The 19,564-nt window shown below is 40.4% G+C and overlaps 1 protein-coding gene across 3 annotated transcripts in view; it reads left to right on the plus strand.

Annotated features, from left to right (window-relative positions):
• kat2b (K(lysine) acetyltransferase 2B) overlaps window positions 1-19,564 on the plus strand; it is a 58,596-nt gene that overhangs the window by 28,612 nt on the left and 10,420 nt on the right. For 2 of the 3 annotated variants that reach the window (XM_080209853.1, XM_080209845.1), the window contains exons 6-15: window positions 2,826-3,017; window positions 5,081-5,184; window positions 5,424-5,579; window positions 6,268-6,404; window positions 7,159-7,367; window positions 8,569-8,695; window positions 11,436-11,546; window positions 14,051-14,194; window positions 15,125-15,257; window positions 15,380-15,416. In XM_080209853.1, coding sequence (XP_080065979.1) covers window positions 2,826-3,017; window positions 5,081-5,184; window positions 5,424-5,579; window positions 6,268-6,404; window positions 7,159-7,367; window positions 8,569-8,695; window positions 11,436-11,546; window positions 14,051-14,194; window positions 15,125-15,257; window positions 15,380-15,416 — 1,350 coding nt within the window. The remainder of the gene's footprint in view (window positions 1-2,825; window positions 3,018-5,080; window positions 5,185-5,423; window positions 5,580-6,267; window positions 6,405-7,158; window positions 7,368-8,568; window positions 8,696-11,435; window positions 11,547-14,050; window positions 14,195-15,124; window positions 15,258-15,379; window positions 15,417-19,564) is intronic. The other variant, XM_080209861.1, reaches the window with a different exon arrangement.

Below are 19,564 nucleotides of genomic sequence, written 5' to 3' on the forward strand. Positions count from 1 at the left end.
CAAGGATCCCTGGCATGGTAAGATATTCACTGCAGATATCCCTAAAATTCAAATACGGACAGCAGTGATGCAGAATTGTCATGCAAGGATGCACACGTGCAACTATTAGACCACCCCAACTGAGTTACCATCAATGTCATAGTCCCTAATGTCTTTTAGAATACTCAGTTGTCAGAAAGCGTTCTTCTAAGAACGTTAAATAATCAAGAAAAACTGGGTACAGTTTACAACTATTTTAGAGTTAACTAATTAGGTGGGACCAGAGAAACATATGTAAATTCATAAACTTAAAATGGGCATTGGAAAGGACAGCCAGAATTTTCCCCAAGCATCATTTTGGACAAGCAAACTGGTGTAATCCACGACTGTCCTACACTTTGCCATTTTTCATTAGAGTGGTAATTTTGTGCCGGGCTGGGTGTGAGGGGGTTGCAAAACATACTGGTGAGTCCAGCTGCAAAGCAATCAGGTGCCATTTTGAAAAGGCACTCTCAGTGTACTGGGAGATCCGTCCCTCCCTCCACTCATTCTGCCATCAAGTCCTTTGCAACCCTACAAAGAATATCCATGGGATGACTGCACATTCCATCCTTCACCTGGAAGAGTTTCAATACGCAACATTATACATGCATTTATCTTGAAATAACATTGCCATTAACCATAGCTGAATGTTACATCATGCGTAACATGGGCTACTTCCTGACACGGATAGTATTTCATGTTGTTTTATCGATGGGAATGTTTCACTTCTTTTACTCTGCAGGAGAAAACAATCCATAACAGTTGAATGAAAGCAGGTGCAGATGGTGGATCCCTTGCACGACAATTTTGCATCACTGCTGTCCATCTTTGAATTCCAGGGATATCGGCAGCAGATTTCTCACCCTGCCGGAGACCACTGGGGCTTCTCCCATGGATACTCAGCCGCAGGCTGAGAGTCTACGATACAAAGTGGGTAGTCTCTTACGTTTTTGAGAGGCTTGCAAATTGTCTAAGGAATCAAGGCAGGCCTTCTTGATTTAATTTGTGTTATTAGTCTATCAGCAGCAATGGTGATACAATATTCAGAAATAAGAACATGCCTGCCACAAATTATGGTGCTATTTCTCAGGATGCCTTATCTGAACCATCCTCCAAGCCCACTCTGATACTTGAACAGGTGCCAGAAACACTTAGGCACTGGCTGCTCAATGGTGCAATGATGTGGTGCTTATGTTGCTAAACTAGTAATGCAGTGCCCTGAACTATTATTACAGAGAACTTTGACCAGTTCCTATCATAATAGTATGAGCATTTGAATTCAGTTTTAAAAATCTGGAAATGAAAGGCTTTTAAGGTTTAACCTTGAAACTGCTTAATTGTTGTAAAGATGTAACTGCTTATTAATGTCTTTGAAGGAATAAAAGAGGCCCTCTCATCTGGTCTTCCTGTGTGACTCCAGTCTTACACCAACGTGGTAAATGTTTGAGTGCCATCTCGGAAGCTACTCTGTTATATCAAAACCACTTAAAAGCAAACCACCAACGTCAGGCAACTGGGGCTGGTCAATAAATGCTGGCAACAATCTCAACCAATGAATTAAAATTGGTAATTGAAGTGTTGCAGCATGCAGCTTGTGCATCTCAGATCTTAGCTAATGGGATGTGAGGGTTACCACAATCTTAAGTGTCTCCATACACATAACAGCCAACCAACTCAAATATATACTGCCACTGAGGTTTGAGAGCACATATATTGTGGACTGTCACAGAGAGGAAGTGAACGCTTGCACAACATGTTAGCTGTATTTGCCTAGATCGATCTGAGTATTTGAAGTACTGCTTCAACATGCAAATTGTGTGCTTGATGATGACTCTGGTCCATGCCAGCTCTTTATTTTACCTTGTGCACGAATGATACCTGAGATACTGGAGAGTTTCCATCAGCTAGGATCCACCTGGAAATCTCTTTTTTTTATGGATCAAATATTGATGAGGTGATGGATTCCTTAAAAGTCTGACAGCTGCCTGGAAAGTGAGCGTTAACTTGCATAATCCAGTGTAATGGTTGCGGATGAGCAGACTGTGGAATCCTTTCTACTTGTTCAGGTGATTGTCTGTGCTGAGGGTTAGGAGGGGTGGGGCTGGAAAATGTCACAAGCATTTTAAAAGTCCATTAACTTTGGCAGGACCAGAGTATCACACTGGTGGGAGGAGCTGGGAAATATAGCATCTTAAGAACATCAGTGACAACAGAAAAAAGAATAGGGCAGAAATGAACTTCCACATGCAGCACATTCCCCAGGGAACCTGAAGCCTCATGTTATATCACGGCACGGTAGAATAATGGTTAGCACTGCTGCCTCACAGCACCAGGAACCGGGGTTCAGCCTAGGTCATTGTCTGTGCAGAGTTTGCATGTTCTCCCCGTGTCTGCGTGTGTTTCCTGCCACAGTCCAAAAAGACGAGCAGGTTAGGTGCATTGGCCATGCTAAATTCACCCTCGATGTACCCAAACAGGTGCAGGAATGTGGCAGTTAAGGGATTTTCACAGTAACTTCATTGCCCGGAAACAGGCTGTTCAACCCAACCATTCCATTCATGTATTTGTGCTCTACCCAAGTCATTAAAGCTCCAGAAATACACAAAATAGGCTGAGATCCAGAGTTGTTGACAATTTATAAATCAACAGTATTGAATTCTACCACTGGTTCAGGTATATAACCGCCAAGAATGGCTTTGCTTGGAACAAATCATGCTTTAACCATTTATACATTGGAAGATAAAAATTGTATCTCCATTACGCACTGACTTGAACTCAACTGTAAGTCTGTTGATACTTTTCAGATGGCTTTGCTACTGTAATGTCCCTCAGTTCTGTGACAGTCTCCCACGGCATGAAACCACTCAGGTTTTTGGCAGGACGTTGCTTCGCTCTGTTTTTACTGTCATGAGGCGCCAGTTACTGGAGAAGTCTAGGCTGGAGAAAGATAAGCTACCTTTGGAAAAGCAAACATTGATCCTTACCCATTTCCCAAAGTAAGTACTTATTCGAAAGCCTGTTCACTCTCATTTCGTGAATGTTCTTCCATCCAATTGTTTAATGTAATCTGTGTGAATTTGAATTCAAATCCATACTAAAGCTCTTGTTAAATAAAGTGTGCCATTTAAATGATTGCCTGAAGCAAATTTGTCATATTAGCTTTATGTCTATTTGATAGTTTTCAATTTTATAAGCATAAAAAGTGTAGAAAAAAGTAGCATTTGTAGAGCATTGTTCTTGATCTTCAGATGCCCCAAGCCCTTCAAATACAATGAGGTACTTAGTGAAATGTAATTATTGTGGTAAAGTGAGGGCGTGGGTGAATGGGAGGAGAGAAAATGAACTAACATAGCCCCAAAATTTCTGGACCTGGGAGGATTTAAATAAAATTTAATTTGGCAGGGAGATAGGATTTGCAACTGAACTCATTTCTACTGAAAACATTCCAAACAGTGGGGTGCATGTGTCTATTTTATGCCATTCAAAAGAGATGAGATGAGCATAACAACTCCTGGCATGCAAGAGGAGTGTGAGAGAGAGAGAGAGAGAGAGACAGAGAGAATAAGTAATACAGGAGAAAGCTCTTTATCCGGAGAGCCGGGAGAATGTGGAAGTCGCTCTCACGGGGAGTGTTGGAGGTGAATGGTGTCGAAAGCTTTGTGGGAAAGATATTCCTGGGAAGGGGAACTTCTGTTCACATGGGGAGAGGGGAGAATTTGGGATTGCAGAGAGTGGCGAATGTCTGGAACAAGCTCCCAGAGGTAGTAGTAGAGGTGGACACAATTTTGTCTTTTAAAAAGCATTTAGACAATTACATGGATAAGATGGGTATAGAGGGATATGGGCCAATGTGGACAATTGGGACTAGCTTAATGGTTAAAAACTGGCAGCATGGACAAGTTGGGCCGAAGGGCCTGTTTCCATGCTGTAAACCTCTATGACCCGATGATCCAAAGGTTCCACCTTTACTAAGACCAAGAGGAAGTACAATTGCATGAAAACAGGCATACTTATTTAACCGGAGGTGGTAGTTGACTCAAAAGTGATTTATTTCCATGTGAATGCCATTAGGGATATGGCAGTGAACATTTGCAGCTACAGAAAAGTTGTGTTGTTTAGAGAGGGAATTCCAGATCTTGCTGAAACCAGTAGGTAGTGATGGGTCCATGGATGGTGAGTGGGCATTGTAAGCCTAGAGACAACAGGAATTGAGAGGAGTGATTTAATTTTAAAAAAAAAAGGAATTTGAACACAAGGATGAGGAGATTAAACCTGAAGTTTTAGGGCACCAAGAACCAGCAGCGAAGGGGCAGTTCATTATATGATATTGGAGGAGGAGTTGAGGATAAACTGGGGTTTATAGGAGATGGAGGAAAAAGGATGGTAACTGGTCCAGCGAGCATTGTATCTGGCGGTGAGAAAGGCACGTGGGCTGGCATAGTGGCACAGTGGTTAGCAGTTCTGTCCTTGGGTGACCATCTGTGTGGCATTTGCACATTCTCCCCATGTCTGCATGGACTTTCCCCGGATGCTCTGGTTTTCTTCCACAGCCCAAAGATGTGCAGAGTAGGTGGATTAGGCATGGTAAATGCTCAGGGTTACAGGGATAAGGCGGAGGAGAGGGCCTGGATGGGATACTCTTTCAGAGAGTCTCAATGGGCCATTCTGCACTGTAGGGATTCTATGGTTTTATGGATTTGAGTATGAGGAGCATCATTTCAAAGTTTGCAGATGACACAAAAAGCTTGGAAATGTTTTAAACAATGAGGATAATCATAGCAGTCTTTCAGAGGACACAGACTGGTGAACTGAGCAGACGTATGACAGATGATACTTAGTGTAGAGAAATGTGATGTGATACATCTTCATAGGAGAAATGACAAGAGTTTGTGTAAACTAAATTATACCATTTGTATAGAATGCAGGAACAGAGAGACCAACTTTTTAAAAATATTTTGTTGCTTTGGATATTGAAAACTGTTAATGTTGTTATCACTTCCCAAATAATATGTGACCACAGTGTGCACAGAAAATAGTACTGCATTTTTTTACATTATAGATTCCTTTCTATGTTAGAGGAAGAAGTGTACAGCCACAACTCTCCTATATGGGACTTAGACTTCTTGGTGTCTTCTGGTAACATCCAACTAGGGATACATGCAGGTAACTAATGTCAGCATTTTTGAATTTCCCTGCAGGATTGGGAACCTCAGAAAACATCTACAAAAAGGGGATATTAAAATTAAAAATGTTTTTTGAAAGTTTTTTTGACTCGTAATGTTTTCTAGTTCTTCTATAATAAATGTAATGAAGTTGTACATTGTTATGACAGCTCAGCTAAACGTAATTCTTTAAGACCATTGTTTCATTATTTTGGCTTCTTTATGTCTTTGGAATGTTAGTTGTCAACCCTCCTGCGGTTTCTGGGATCCTGCCAAACATGAAGCCATTTGGGTATGGATCGAGCCCAGCTTCTGGCAGCATTGATCAAACCAACAGTGGAAGTTTGAGTCCTGTCTGGAGGAACAAAGTGGCTTCTGGCTCAGAGCAAATATTGGGTATGACGGACTGGTCAATTGTAATAATTAGGAGGTTATTGTGGAAATCTGGCAGAAGTTCTTAATGATGTAAAACCTATTGATCCATATCCTCACAGAAGGAAAGGGAAATCTCACACAAGTCACTGTAGAACATCTTGGCAAGAACTTTATGCTTTCTTGCTGGTGGGTTTTGAGGCTGTGGGGATGGTTGGATCTTGTGGGGGGTGGGGGGTTGGTGGGCGGTGGCAGGTGGGTGCCTCCATGAGCACCCCTTAAAGCTGTGACCTCCCCCCCCGCCACTTCTCGGGCTATACCTTGAAGGAAAACAAGAAGGGAGAAAATAAATATTGCCAGGGAAGAATGTATTTTTAATACAATGCGAAATTCATTCTATATTTTTCAGTGTTTTATATACCTGCACTGCAAATTAATTTCTTGGTATTCTGTAACGATGCCTGCTCAAAATTGTGCAAGGTATAGCTTTGATAATCTGTGACATTTAGCTGCCAACCTCAGCTGTGCTTCTGCAGGGAGGGATTATTAGGAAAAAATTACTCTTCAACTGGTAGGTAGGTAGTGCTGTATTCATACCAGCACAAAAGAAGATTCAGCATTCTGTTCATTGTTAGTAATCTGGTCGTTCGTCACCTTATTTATTTCATCACTTTTTATTGCAAAAGTTCTGACAGATTGTTTGTTTGTAAAGGGGAGAAAAGGAAACCCGCAGAATCTTTTAATACAGAAGATGCCAAGAGACAGCGAGTTTTGGGGGACATCCCTATGGAACTAGTCAATGAAGTAATGTCAACTATCACAGATCCAGCTGCAATGTTGGGTCCAGAGGTAAGTGCCCATGTCCTATTCTGTATTGAACTCTTCTTGCTAGGAATTACATACAATGTAGATCAGTTTTGTTACTGAGGTGTTATGTTTTAAGCCAGATTTAAACAAAGAAAATAATTGAGCCCATTATCCTTTTTTTTAAGTTTCTCACTTGGCTTTTATAAGACTGCTCTATCCCCCTGTTCCTTCAGCTCCCCTCCAAAGTTTATTGGATATCAAGCATTTCAACATCCAAGTTAAAGACTTGTAATTCTCTGGTAGCTACTTTACAATACCCTTGAGATATATTCTGTAATATTGAACCTAGATTCCCTATTTTGATTTTAATATATTCCTGGTGGTAAATAATTCAGTATTTGACATTAAATAGTAACCAAATAGCTACTAAATCAATGTGAAACATTTATAGCGTGTGTTTCAAAATGGGTTAGTTATCATAATATGCAAATAATGTCGATCTTTAGAATTGCAATCTTTACTTAAAGTGCTAATTAAATCTTGGGTTTCAGATAACATGAATACACTATCTATAATATCAAGTTCCTGATTTAGTTATAACTTGCTCTTTGCTCCATGTATGGCATTTTGCAGTGATCCTATATTTTATTGCAGTTTGTCCATGCGGAGAAAATGGAGCTTTTGGTCATCTTTTTAAATTGATTTATGTAGCTCAGATATTCATGGTATTGATTGCAATCTGTTGAAAGTTTACAAATTATGATAGGAAAATGTTAATAATCCTGTCCTTTACAAGACTAGCTTACTATCTGCACATGCAGCCAGAGATGAGGCAGCAAGGCTTGAAGAAAGAAGGGGTGTGATTGAGTTCCATGTCGTGGGAAACTCGCTGAGCCAAAAACCAAACAAGAAAATGATGATGTGGCTGGTTGGATTACAGAATGTTTTCTCCCATCAATTGCCCAGAATGCCGAAGGAATACATCACTCGGCTAGTCTTTGACCCGTGAGTGCATGACTTATAACTGATATTATTATGGTATCTCAATTCAACCAACCTCCCATATCAGCTTTGACAAAAGGTCATCTGGACTCAAAACGTCAGCTCTTTTCTCTGCATACAGATGCTGCCTGATTTTCTAGCACTTTCTCTTTTGATTTCAACTTCCCATATTACTTTGTTTGTTGAATTGAAAAACATGTATCTGTCATATGGTAAGGCTCAATTCTTTAACCACGGTGAAGGATAAATTGGTCTTGGGTGCTAGGTGAATTGCCAATCCAGTTTACATCCTATTTTCTTTTCCACTGATGCCAAAGATCACTTTCACCCTGATTATATTTACTTCATGTAATTCTTAAGCAGCTCTCATTTTCAACTAACGACAATAGTTACAAATTCGGTGGCATTCTGTTTCATCTGCTTTTAAGGTTGAGTAGATCCTAATTTACTGGGTGAGTTTGGCTAGAGTATTCTCAGGCTTATTCTGTAGAAGTACACTCAATACAGTAGAACACAAGCTGACTGTGCGCAGCATGATCCAGTGCCGAGATTAGTTTTTGGAATCCTATTTCACAGACCTCAAGAGATCATAGGCCTCTCTCTTCAGCGTTGCTTGGTGATGACTTACCATTCTTGGAGATGTGTGGCAATAAAAGGAAGACATTGTTAAAAGAAACAATTGAACATTTTATGCCTGATGAATAGATAAGGCCAACAGAGCAAGTGGTTGTATGATGCCTGGTTCATTTTTAAATTAATGGATATATAATAGACACAGAACATAAAAAAGATTGGAAAGCAACTCATTTACTTGCTTTAGATGAAATGGACAATTGTTTTAATCATTAACAAGGCCAGTTTAAATAAATTCCCAACTAAAGCAAACACTCAAAATATTTAGGATCTATTTAATATGCTAAGTTCTTTAGCGTTTTGGGTTAAATAAAATTATTTTGGGAGAGCACCTTTTAAGGATGGCTGTCTGAGCCCTATGTGCTTATCACCATCGCTGAAGGTAACACTTATCTTCTTTGATCAGCACCTAGCTCTTTCAATATAAACATCAGTGCACAAGACCAACCTTTTATAGCTCAATCATTTACCACATGAAGCATTTGCTACATTTGGTACATAAATAGAGGCTACAAAAAGATTAGTTGACTACTTTTCAATTTTGAAGTTGTTTCGTTTGGTTAAATCTTAGTAAACACAAGACCCTTGCTTTGATCAAAGATGGCCGTGTGATTGGCGGTATCTGCTTCCGGATGTTTCCAACACAAGGCTTTACAGAGATTGTATTTTGTGCTGTAACATCGAACGAACAAGTGAAGGTAAGTGTGAACTTAAAAATAAATAATAATTTGCATTCATTAACAAGCAATGCATTAAATCTTAAATATTTTCCTATGTGTTTAAAGTTCCAATTTAATTACAGTTTATGGCGGCAGAAGAGGTAGACCCAAATAAATCCGAAGTCTTTAAACTAGAGTTCAACCCATCAATTTTATTATGAAATTTGCACTCAGTGCACAAGTGCTGTCTGGGGCAAGAAAACCAGCATGTGTCTCTCCAGCTGCACAGCCGGATTTTCTCTCCAGATTGTATGTGCACAGAGTGCCAGTGAATCTGTAGGCATAGTCCACACAGGTGAGGCAGGGTCTGCCAAACTGGCTCCTCAATCACACTTTAAAAAATGCACACACACATACATAAGTGACACTCCTTCAGCATTCCTCACACCACCACCAACCCCCAACCTCAACTCCCCCACCAGCTAAGGTTCCCAGAGGGCCTGCTCCAACAGGGGCCCCCTAACAGTGCCAGGGATATGCCTGGGCATGTCACCGCGCCCCCCCCACCCCCCAACGCCTAGCTTTACTTACCTTTGTGCTCCCTGCAGGTACCCTTCGACTGCTTCACATTTTTAAATACTTGTTGAAACCCTACATCAATGAGGGAGAATTTTAAATGGGGGGGGGGAGCCATTTGGCGCAGAAACCCGCTAATCATATTTAAAAGTGTTAAAATGAGGTTCCCGCTCTTTCTGGGCAGGAATCTCATTATGTCACTGGTGAAGGATGGGGAAAATCAGAAAATGAGATCACACCAGCAAACATCTTGTTTTTCATTTTCACGAGATTTTGCACCTACGTCACTATTTGCGCTCACAGCAAAATCACCACCAATACATCTGCCTGCTAGTAATTTTGCAGACTTTGAAGGTGATCTGCATTATTTTAATGATGTAGTTTATGCTAGTCATGTGCTGTAATGTTCTGTGTTCTACAATAGAAGTCAAATAGGCTTCATGATTAATGACTCTTCATTACACTCTCATAAACAAAGGAAAGGTGGAAAGGAAAGAACACCATTTAGAAAAATTCTTTGTTAATTTTGGCCATTGTAATTCATAGTTTTCATCTCCACGACTCTCACAACCCTCAGCTGGCTTCTGGTTGGAATCTTAGATTTGACACATCTCGTGAGTTTGCAAGTTATTTCTCAAGGCTCTTTTAACTAATGAGTCATTGAAACTTTGCCTCTTTATATGGATGAAAGATCAGCACCCATAATTCAATATGATTATGGCTAATCTATGCTGGCCTCAGCTCCTTTTCCGTGCTATTTTCCTAGAACCCTCTATTCCCCAATCTAGCAAGTAATAATCCACCTCCACTTTGAATACTTGTTATGATCCAGCCTCTCCAAGCTTTTGGGGTAGAGAATTCCAGAGATTCACCACCCTCAGCAAGAAGAAACTTCTATGCATCTCAATTTTAAATGACCAGCCCTTATCTTGTAGCTATGTCCACTTAATCGAGACTCTCCCACTCATGAAAACATCTTACCATCCACTCTGCCGAGCCCCCTCAAGAGGGAGAGTGCAGGGTCCCCAAAAGTGTAAGCCTGCCTCTGGCCTGATGTGCCAAGTATTTCCAGCATTTTCTATTATTTTTATTTCTGATTTCCAGCATCCATCATACTTTGCTTTTCCATTGCTCTTTTTAATTATTCTGCATATTGTCTGTGACATTTTAATGATCGATGTGCATGGACCTCAAGTATTTTTGGAGATCTACAGTTTCTAGCTTTTCACCATTCATAATGTACTCTGATCTAACCCTTTTAGGATCAGAATAGATGACAAAGATGCTTGTCCACATTTAAAGCCATTTGTCACAGTTTTGCCCATTCACTCTGTAACCTTAGTATCTCTCTGTAACCCTTTGCTTTTCCAGTGCTAATAATGCCATGTACTCCTGTGTCATCCAAAAACCTGCTTATATGTAAATAGTGAATATATGAGGCTCTAGTACAGCTTCCTATGAAATATCTTGCCAAGTAGAATATCCATTATCCCTACTCTGGCTGGGATTTTCCAGCCAGCAAGATCTTTTGGTTCCACCGAAGGCGATCCCATGCCCCCACAGTAGGTTTCCTGGCAGTGTGGCTAGCAAGCAATACACGTGGTCATTGACTTCAGCAGGACTGGAAGATCCCGTTGGCAGCCACCTCCGCTACCGGAAATTCTGCTACATGGGGCTGGAAAATACCAGCTTCTGTCTTCTGCCACTCTACCAATTTCCGAACCAAATCTGCTTTCAACCTATGGTCACACAGGTGAACTTTCCAGAAGTCATTGGTTAGAAGTTGGGAGAAGGCAGCCTAACCTTCCAAAGCAAATAATAGTGCAGTTAACATAGTGCCATGTACCAGAGATCAACTAAGGAAACATGGTCTAGGAACTGAGTCTGGATTTGCATGGCTGATTTAAGAGCCAGCTTTACCAATTGGGAAGCAGCAGGTAAAGGTGTAAGCCATAGGCAGCCAGTGTTGTTGAATTCATGAGCCGTGATCTTCACTGTTCAGTCCTGTGACACCAATGCTTTGGAAAATAAATTATGGAAGTATTAAAATATTTCTCCTGTAAAAGTTCTTGGAGACCTGCTTCAGTACATGAGCAGTGCTATAGAAATGTGAATTTTTGTTTTAATAAAAAATATTAAATGGTAAAGGCAAATCAAACTGAATTTTGTTCTTTACCAAATGGTCAAATGCTTTTTCCTTTAGGGCTATGGAACTCATCTAATGAATCATCTGAAGGAATATCACATCAAGCATAACATTCTAAACTTCCTCACCTACGCAGATGAATATGCAATTGGCTACTTCAAAAAGCAGGTATGTCATTTTGTGCTCTTGTTTTCTGTGCTCCTCAAAGAGTATGTTGTTTACCACAGTGGATAGGCTTGTATACAATTACTGACGAGAAATCTAAATTATGACTTAAGATGATTTTCATACAGTGTAACAACCTATTCCTGTACCTTTCCAAGTATATATTGCCGTATCTGTCAAAGTAATTAATTACCTACAGTTGTGCTTGTTGAAGGCCCCTCATCTAAATCCCAGGACACCACTACAGAAGTCTCCCAAGATAGTGTACTCAGCCCAACCTTCTTCAGCTGTTCCATCAACGACTTTCTTTCCATCAAATCAAATCAAAAAGATCATACGGTCAGACATGGAGATATTTGCCGATAATTGCGCAGATGTTCAGCACCATCATGACTCCTCAGTGGTTGAAGCAGTTGTGTCCAAATGAAACAAGACCTGGGCAACTTTCAGGCTTGGGCTGATAAGTGAAAAATGCCTGACAATTACCACTTCCAACAATGAGAGAATCTAACCATCTGGCTTTCAATGGCATTACCACTGCTGTATCCCCTGCAGTCAACATCCAGGGATTACCATTGATCAGAAACTGAACTGGATTGGCCTTATAAATACTACAACTACAAGAGCAGGTCGAGAGGTTGGGAATTCTGTGGCAAGTAACTCACCTTTGACTCCCCAAAGCCTGTCCACTGCCTACCTTGGCTCAATAAGAAGTCTCACAACACCAGGTTAAAGTCCAACCAGTTTATTTGATAGTAAACCCAGAAACTTTCGGAAACTTGAATAGCAGGTTAGCTGTAAAGACTCGCATTCTAATCAGTATTCTGTAAACTGTGTGTGCCTCTATATGCCCTTCTCTGATCAGAAACTTCCACGCACCTGATGAAGGAACAGCGTTTCCGAAAGCTTGTGGGTTTACTATCAAATAAACTGGTTGGACTTTAACCTGGTGTTGTGAGACTTTTTATTGTGTTTACCCCAGTCGAACGCCGGCATCTCTACATCATGACTACTCTGGCACAATCAGGGAGGAATAAACTCCATTAGCCTGGATGAATGCAGCTCCAAAAACTCTCAAGAAGCTCAACACAATCCAAGACAAAGCAGCCCCCTTGATTAGCACTCCATCCACTATCTTTAATGTTCACTCCCTCCACCACTGACACAACTGTGAGGGAGGGTGTGTGTGTGTGTGTGTGTGTGTACTGTGAGGGAGAGTGTATGTGTGTATTGTGAGGGAGTGTGTATGTGTGTACTGTGAAGGAGTGTGCGTATTGTGAGGGAGAGTGTGTGTGTGTGGGCATATTGTGAATGAGGGAGAATCTGGCTCACCCTCATCCCCATATAACAACACCATCACCCACTGTGTGGACTATTGAGAGTAAGTGAATAAATACCCTGAGAGTGAGTTGGAAAAGCACAATTTAACCATTTTCTTACTCTAATGGTAATCGCCATGAATTGCTCAGTATTTTATTACTTTGACAATGTTTTATATTTGTTCAGAAAGTTGTTCCTTTACTTTATACCGCAACATTTTATTGAAATTCATGTTTGCGGTTATGCCAAACCTTATCTTTTCAAAATTTGCTCGTCAGCACCTGGCATGAGAAAAAAATTGAAATGTGGCCCCTCGTACAAAAAAGTTGGACAAGCCTGATTTACCCCTTAGCCTTGTGTTCCAGATCTTGTACTTATCCATAACACATCTGCACTGTATTCCCGTTAACAGTGGGGAGAAGGTGAAAAGAGTGACATTTAGAAATATTTCCATGGTTGTCCCAGCATTTCTGCTGAGTTTAAGACAGTCAAGCTGGAGGGCTGTGTGGAAATTGATGCCTAGGAGTCTAGTATAGCAGGAAAACATTGTGAATCCAGGTAGAATGAGGTGTTTGTGGGTAGTGATGTATTGGCATCGTTAGCATAGAAAGAAAATTCATGTATAATTGTCTGCATCACCTAATGAAGGATAATAGTTTAGTTGCTTACTGTATGCTATCAATTTTAGGATATTTTATACATTTAAATATTGTAACTTCACTACCTTTGCAGTGAAGAAAAATTTACATTCCAATTTTAAACGGTATTTTTTCTAAATGGGCTGAGTGATTAATAGCAGTACACTGCACAATTAACCCAATTAGTACTGTGCACAATTTGCATTCATCTAAATGTAGTGGTAGTCTGTGTAAGTGAACTGAGGTACAGTTGCGAGCGTCAATGTGTCCTACAGTCTCTCAGTAAATATTGCCAGCTGAAACTATTCAGTAAAATAGCCGGACCTAAAATCCAACCAGTTTAATTATTTTACATTTTTGAGAGGTAAGTGCTTACTGTTAATTTGTTACATTGTTAAGTTTTATCAACAAGCTTCATAAAAGTTTAAAATAAAATTACTTCATAAAAGTAATTCTCAACATAATTGTTTTTTGAGCAAATTGCCATTTTGTAGTTACATACATTGAATGGTAAAAAGAAAAATATTGTGACATTGTGTATTGCTTCAGGGATTCTCCAAGGATATAAAAGTTCCGAAAGTCAAGTATGTTGGTTACATTAAAGATTATGAAGGTGCCACTCTGATGGGCTGTGAACTGAATCCACGGATTCCATATACTGAATTCTCTGTGATCATAAAGAAACAGAAAGAGGTGACTGCTGACACTTTAAATCTGATTAGTTAGTTAAAAAAAGGGGGTTTTCCCCATCTCCTTATAAGGTGGGCAGACAAATAATCGACTTTCAAGGACAAAAATGTGAAATAATATTGCTTGTATATTAAGTAATACAATATGAATAATTAAGGAAATATATTTATCAAATAAAAGCAATTTCTTTAAATTTTGCCGTTATCAAAGAAAGAAAAATTTGCATTTATGTAGCACTTTTCACCATCACCCAACATCGTAAAATGCTGTATAGCCTCTGAAGTCCTTTTTGAAATGCAGGAAATTTTTGCAAAACTTAACTTCTCCTTCGTAAAATGTTTAAAGTGCTTACAATGGATTATACAGATTTTATTTCCCAGTAATTTACTACTAGTCATTACCCAGCGCACTGCCACTGATTGTGCCACGTTTTCTTTTAATTCATTCGTGGGACATGGGCATCACTGGCTGGCCAGCATTTATTTCCCATCCCCAACTGCCCTTGTTCAGAAACAACTACATTGCTGTGGCTCTGAAGTTACGTGCAGGCCAGAGCAGGTAAGGATGGCAGATTTCCTTCGCTAAAGGACATTATTGAATCGGATAGGATTTTTTGACAATGGTTTCATGGTCATCAGTAGATTTTTAATTCCAGGTATCTTTTATTGGATTCAAATTCCACCATCTGCCGTGGCGGGATTCGATCCTTGGTCTCCAGTACATTAGCTGAGTTTCTGGATTAATAGTCTAGCCAAGAGATTCTGCAGAAGGACAACACCATAATATTAACTAGTCTTTGATATGTATAGATGTTGATAAACCCGCCCACATTTCCTCTTTATTATGTCATTGTTACTGACTGTGGTCTACAGATGAAGAAACTGTTCAAGCTATTTCCTAGTCCTAATTATAGCACTTCTTCCTTTTTTTAAGATCATAAAGAAGTTGATAGAAAGAAAGCAAGCACAAATTCGAAAGGTGTATCCAGGTCTGTCCTGCTTTAAAGAAGGAGTTCGACAGATTCCCATTGAAAGTATACCTGGAATAAGTAAGCAACCCAGCGCAGGTTTGAAGTATTTTCACTCCTCTATATAACAATGCCTCCGAATGTTACCTAATGCCAGTCTTTTAAAATTAAAGATGATTTTAATGGACTTGAGCTGACTGACTGATTTAATTTATCTACAGGGGAATCTGGTTGGAAACCGAGTGGAAAAGAAAGAGGGTAAGTCTGTTTTGAAAAATAGGTGTTGCCACACAGCAGGCTGTCTTTTAAGTAGATGGTGCAGAATTGTACTGAAATGAGATTGTATATGCTGAATGGATTTAAGGATAGATTAGTTTTGGATGAATCTAAACTGCCCTCCAGTTGATCACAGAGCAAAGACAACATTTTTGGTTCTGTGCATAAACTCTGCTTCATCCCACTACCCCATTCTCCTCTCCAACCTGTCATTCATTTGAACCAAAATGTGGAAAACTATAGTGTTCTGTTTTTCATCAGGAATCCATCATATCAAAGATGATTCTTTCTTGTGGAAGGTTAGGTTTAAGTGAGATGTCAGAGTTGGCTGTGAGTTAGATGGCTTATGACCCTATCTTTGGTTTTTAGATTCTCGCACAGTGAGGCCAGTAGAAGTGGTGACGGATTGTTGACTTGACCAGCTGTGCTGTCTTTCCATCCTCTCTTCTGACTTCTCCTGTTGATTGGAAGTTCTTGACTTCAGTTTTAGAACCGTAGAATCCCTACAGTGCAGAGGATGGTATTGGGCCCATTGAGCCTGCACCAACACCAATCCCACCCAGGCTTTATCCCCATAACTCCATGTATTTACCTTGCTAATCCCCCTGGCACTGCGGGTCAATTTGTCATGGCCAGTCAACCTAACCTGCACATCTTTGGACTGTGGGAGGAAACCGGAGCACCTGGAGGAAACGTACACAGACACATGCGAACTCCATTGGCCTTTATTGTGAGAAGGATGGAGTATAAAAGCGGGGAGGTCTTGCTGCAATTGTACAAGGTACTGGTGAGGCTGCACCTGGAGTACCGTGTGCAATTTTGGTCCCCTTATTTGAGAAAGGATATATTAGCTTTGGAGGGAGTGCAGAGAAGGTTCACCAGGTTGATTCTGGAGATGAGGGGATTAGTTTATGAGGAGAGATTGAGTAGATTGGGCCTGTTCTCGTTGGAGTTTAGAAGGCTGAGGGGTGATCTTATAAAGACATATAAGATAATGAAGGGGTTAGACAGGATAGATTATTTCCACTTAAAATGGAAACAAGAACTAGAGGGCACAGCCTCAAAATAAGGGGGAGTCAATTTAGAACAGAGTTGAGGAGGAACTTCTTCTCCCAGAGGGTAGTGAATCTTTGGAATTCTCTGCCCATTGAAGCAGTGGAGGCTACCTCATTTAAATGTGTTTAAGTCACAGATTTTTGACCAATAAGGGAATTCAGGGTTATGGGGAGCAGGCGGGTAAGTGGAACTGAACCATTATCAGATCAGCCATGATTTTACTGAATGGCGTGGCAGGCTTGAGGGGCTAGATGGCCTATTCCTACTCCTATTTTTTCTTATGTCCACCCGGACACTCACTGAGGCCATAATTGAACCCAGGTACCTGGAACTGTGAGGCAGCAGTGCTAACTACTGTGCCACTGTGCTGCCCATTTTGATAATGGATCACCATTTTTGTTGCAATACAACATCTACCTTCCATGTGTTGATGTTAGAAGAGTAGACTTCAGCTAGACTTTGAGAATACCTTTGAAATATTTCCTTGGATCCCTGTGAACTAGCTTCTGTGTGAACAGTCCGACAGGCATAGCCCTGGGTATGGCACCTGCTTGGGTAGTCTTGAGTTGGAAACTCTGGCGACTTGTCCATTCCACCTCAGCTGGAGTGAGATTATCATGGTACCTATATTTGCCGAGTCCACACCTTGGAGGAGGCTCATGTTTGTTCTTTTGCTCTCCCACTCGATTTGCAATGCCCTTGTTAGGCAGCATTGATGACATTCTAAGGTCAAGGATATAGTATCTATAAGTTATCCAAACTTCAGCACCATGGAGAAATGTAGGAAGAACCACTGCCTGATAAACTTTGTTTCGTGTCAGTTTTGCGATCACCATCTCAAACTCTGGAGTATGTAATTTACCATAGGCTGAGCTAGTGCTTTGGATTCAGTAAGGTACACCTTCATCAATGTTTGGGAAGCATCGTTTCCAGGAAATGGGAAATGAGGAATATTTTCCAAACTTCACCATGAATCTTAGTTGAAGTCTTTTATACATTTGCTCCAAACACTACAGAAAACAAACTCACCCATTGGACTGTCAAAGCTGAAATTCAAAAAGGAACTCACAATTTGAAGAACAAAAATTGGACAGAGAAGGCTGAAGAAATGCAACAGACATATGTGACGTGTGCTTTTTCAAGACGACGAAAGAACCCTATGGACCCTCAACACACTAACCATCAGTAGTGAGATCCATAGATGACTGGACTCTCCTCAGCCACCTTGATAGTGTCAACACTAACTGGAAAAAGCACTTTATAAAACAAATTATTCAGAACTCCATGGTGGACAGGCACCTGTTAGAGAACCGCCCAGAACTTGGAATCCAAGAAACTGCTACAAAAGACAATATGAGGACCACTGAGGCCAATTACAGACTAAAAGGGTGATTTATGCATGAATTGAGAGGGCATGGCTAAGGTATGAAATGAATACCTTGCATCTGTCTTTATCAGGGGAGAAGATTTTCCCAGGTCATTGTGGTCGAGAGAAGGTAGGTCAAGCACTTAAAGGGTTCAAAATTGATAGAGGAAGTATCAGATAGTCTATATTTAAATTATAGGATCCTTACACTACAGAAAGAGACTATTTGGCCCATTGACAACAATCCCACCCAGGCCCTATCACCGTAACACCGCATATTTACCCTACTAATCTCCCTGACATCTGCGTAACACTAAGAAGCAATTTAGTGCATCATCCCATAGATCTTTGAACTGCAGGAAGAAACTGAAGCACCTGGAGAAAACCCACGCAGACGCAGGGAGAATGTGCAAACTCCACACAGACAGTCACCCAGGCTGCGAACCAAACCTGGGTCCCTGGCACCGTGAGGCAGCAGTGCTAGCCACTGTGCCACCGTGCCATGCTAAAGACCAGGACAGCATGAAATACATTCACGAATACTGAAGAAAGTAAGCAGGAAATTGCGGTGGCACTGATCATAATTTTTCAATCTTCCTTAGTCTCGGGTGGTCCCAGAGGACTGCAGAATTACATTTATATCTTTGTTCAAAAATCCAGTTTAAAGATAAACAGCCAGTCAATTTAACCTCCGGTGATGGAGAAACTGAGGATGAATAATTCGGGATAAAATGAATGCTCACTTGGGCAAATGTGGATTAATTAAGGAAAGCAAGCATGGGTTTGTTAAGGGTAGATCAAATTTACCTAACTTGCTTGAGTTTTTTGATGAGGTAACAGGGAATATAGTGCTGTTGATGTGATGTACGTAGACTTCCAACAAGCATTTGATTCAGTGCCACAAAACAGACTTATGTGCAAAGTTAGAGTTCACAGAATAAATGACCAAACTTTTCCACCACTGGAAGATAACAGTTTGCTGGGCTTTAGCAGCACCCAGTGTTGGCGACATAAAGGAATATCGCCCGTCAATGGCAGTTACACGCAGTGATGAGTACAAGGGAACAGAAGAGGTGCAAAGTTGCATGAGTATTTAAGCTGATCGAGAGTGCCATTTACAGCACATGCTGCAATGTGTGTTGACACAAAATGGGATCTGCTGTGACACTTGTCAATCACTAGCACAGTTGGGACATTCTCCAGAGTCATTGCTGGCTGATGCTGAACTGCCTGTTCTATAGTAATGGGATTAGATGTGTTGATCATTATTGTTCCAATTCCATATTTGGTTCAGAGGTGGCCCAATACATCATGTGTACTAACAATAGAAACATGTTATCTGGATGTTGTATTAAAAGATAATATGTCATTTTTAGTAATGGCTGCTTCTCACTGCAAAATAAGCTAGTCTGTCCAAAGTGAAATGCAGTCACTGCACATACTATCACTGTAATAAAAGTAAAATACTACAGATGCTGGAAATCTGAAATACAAACAGAAAATGCTGGATAAACTCAGTAGATCTGGCAGCATCTGTGGAGAGAAAAATGCATTTAACATTTGCAACTCTGTATGACACTTCTACAGAACTATATATTATTGCCTTTATATCTGTGTTTACAGATCAATAATTTTAGAGCTTGTTATATGTTCAAAATATTAGACTTCCTACTGTCATAAGATTTAAGTTTTCATTGACAATAGGCTA

The sequence above is a fragment of the Carcharhinus amblyrhynchos genome, chromosome 2, assembly GCF_965287045.1.
Source record: "Carcharhinus amblyrhynchos chromosome 2, sCarAmb.v2.hapA, whole genome shotgun sequence".
Taxonomy (NCBI): Eukaryota; Metazoa; Chordata; class Chondrichthyes; order Carcharhiniformes; family Carcharhinidae; genus Carcharhinus; species Carcharhinus amblyrhynchos.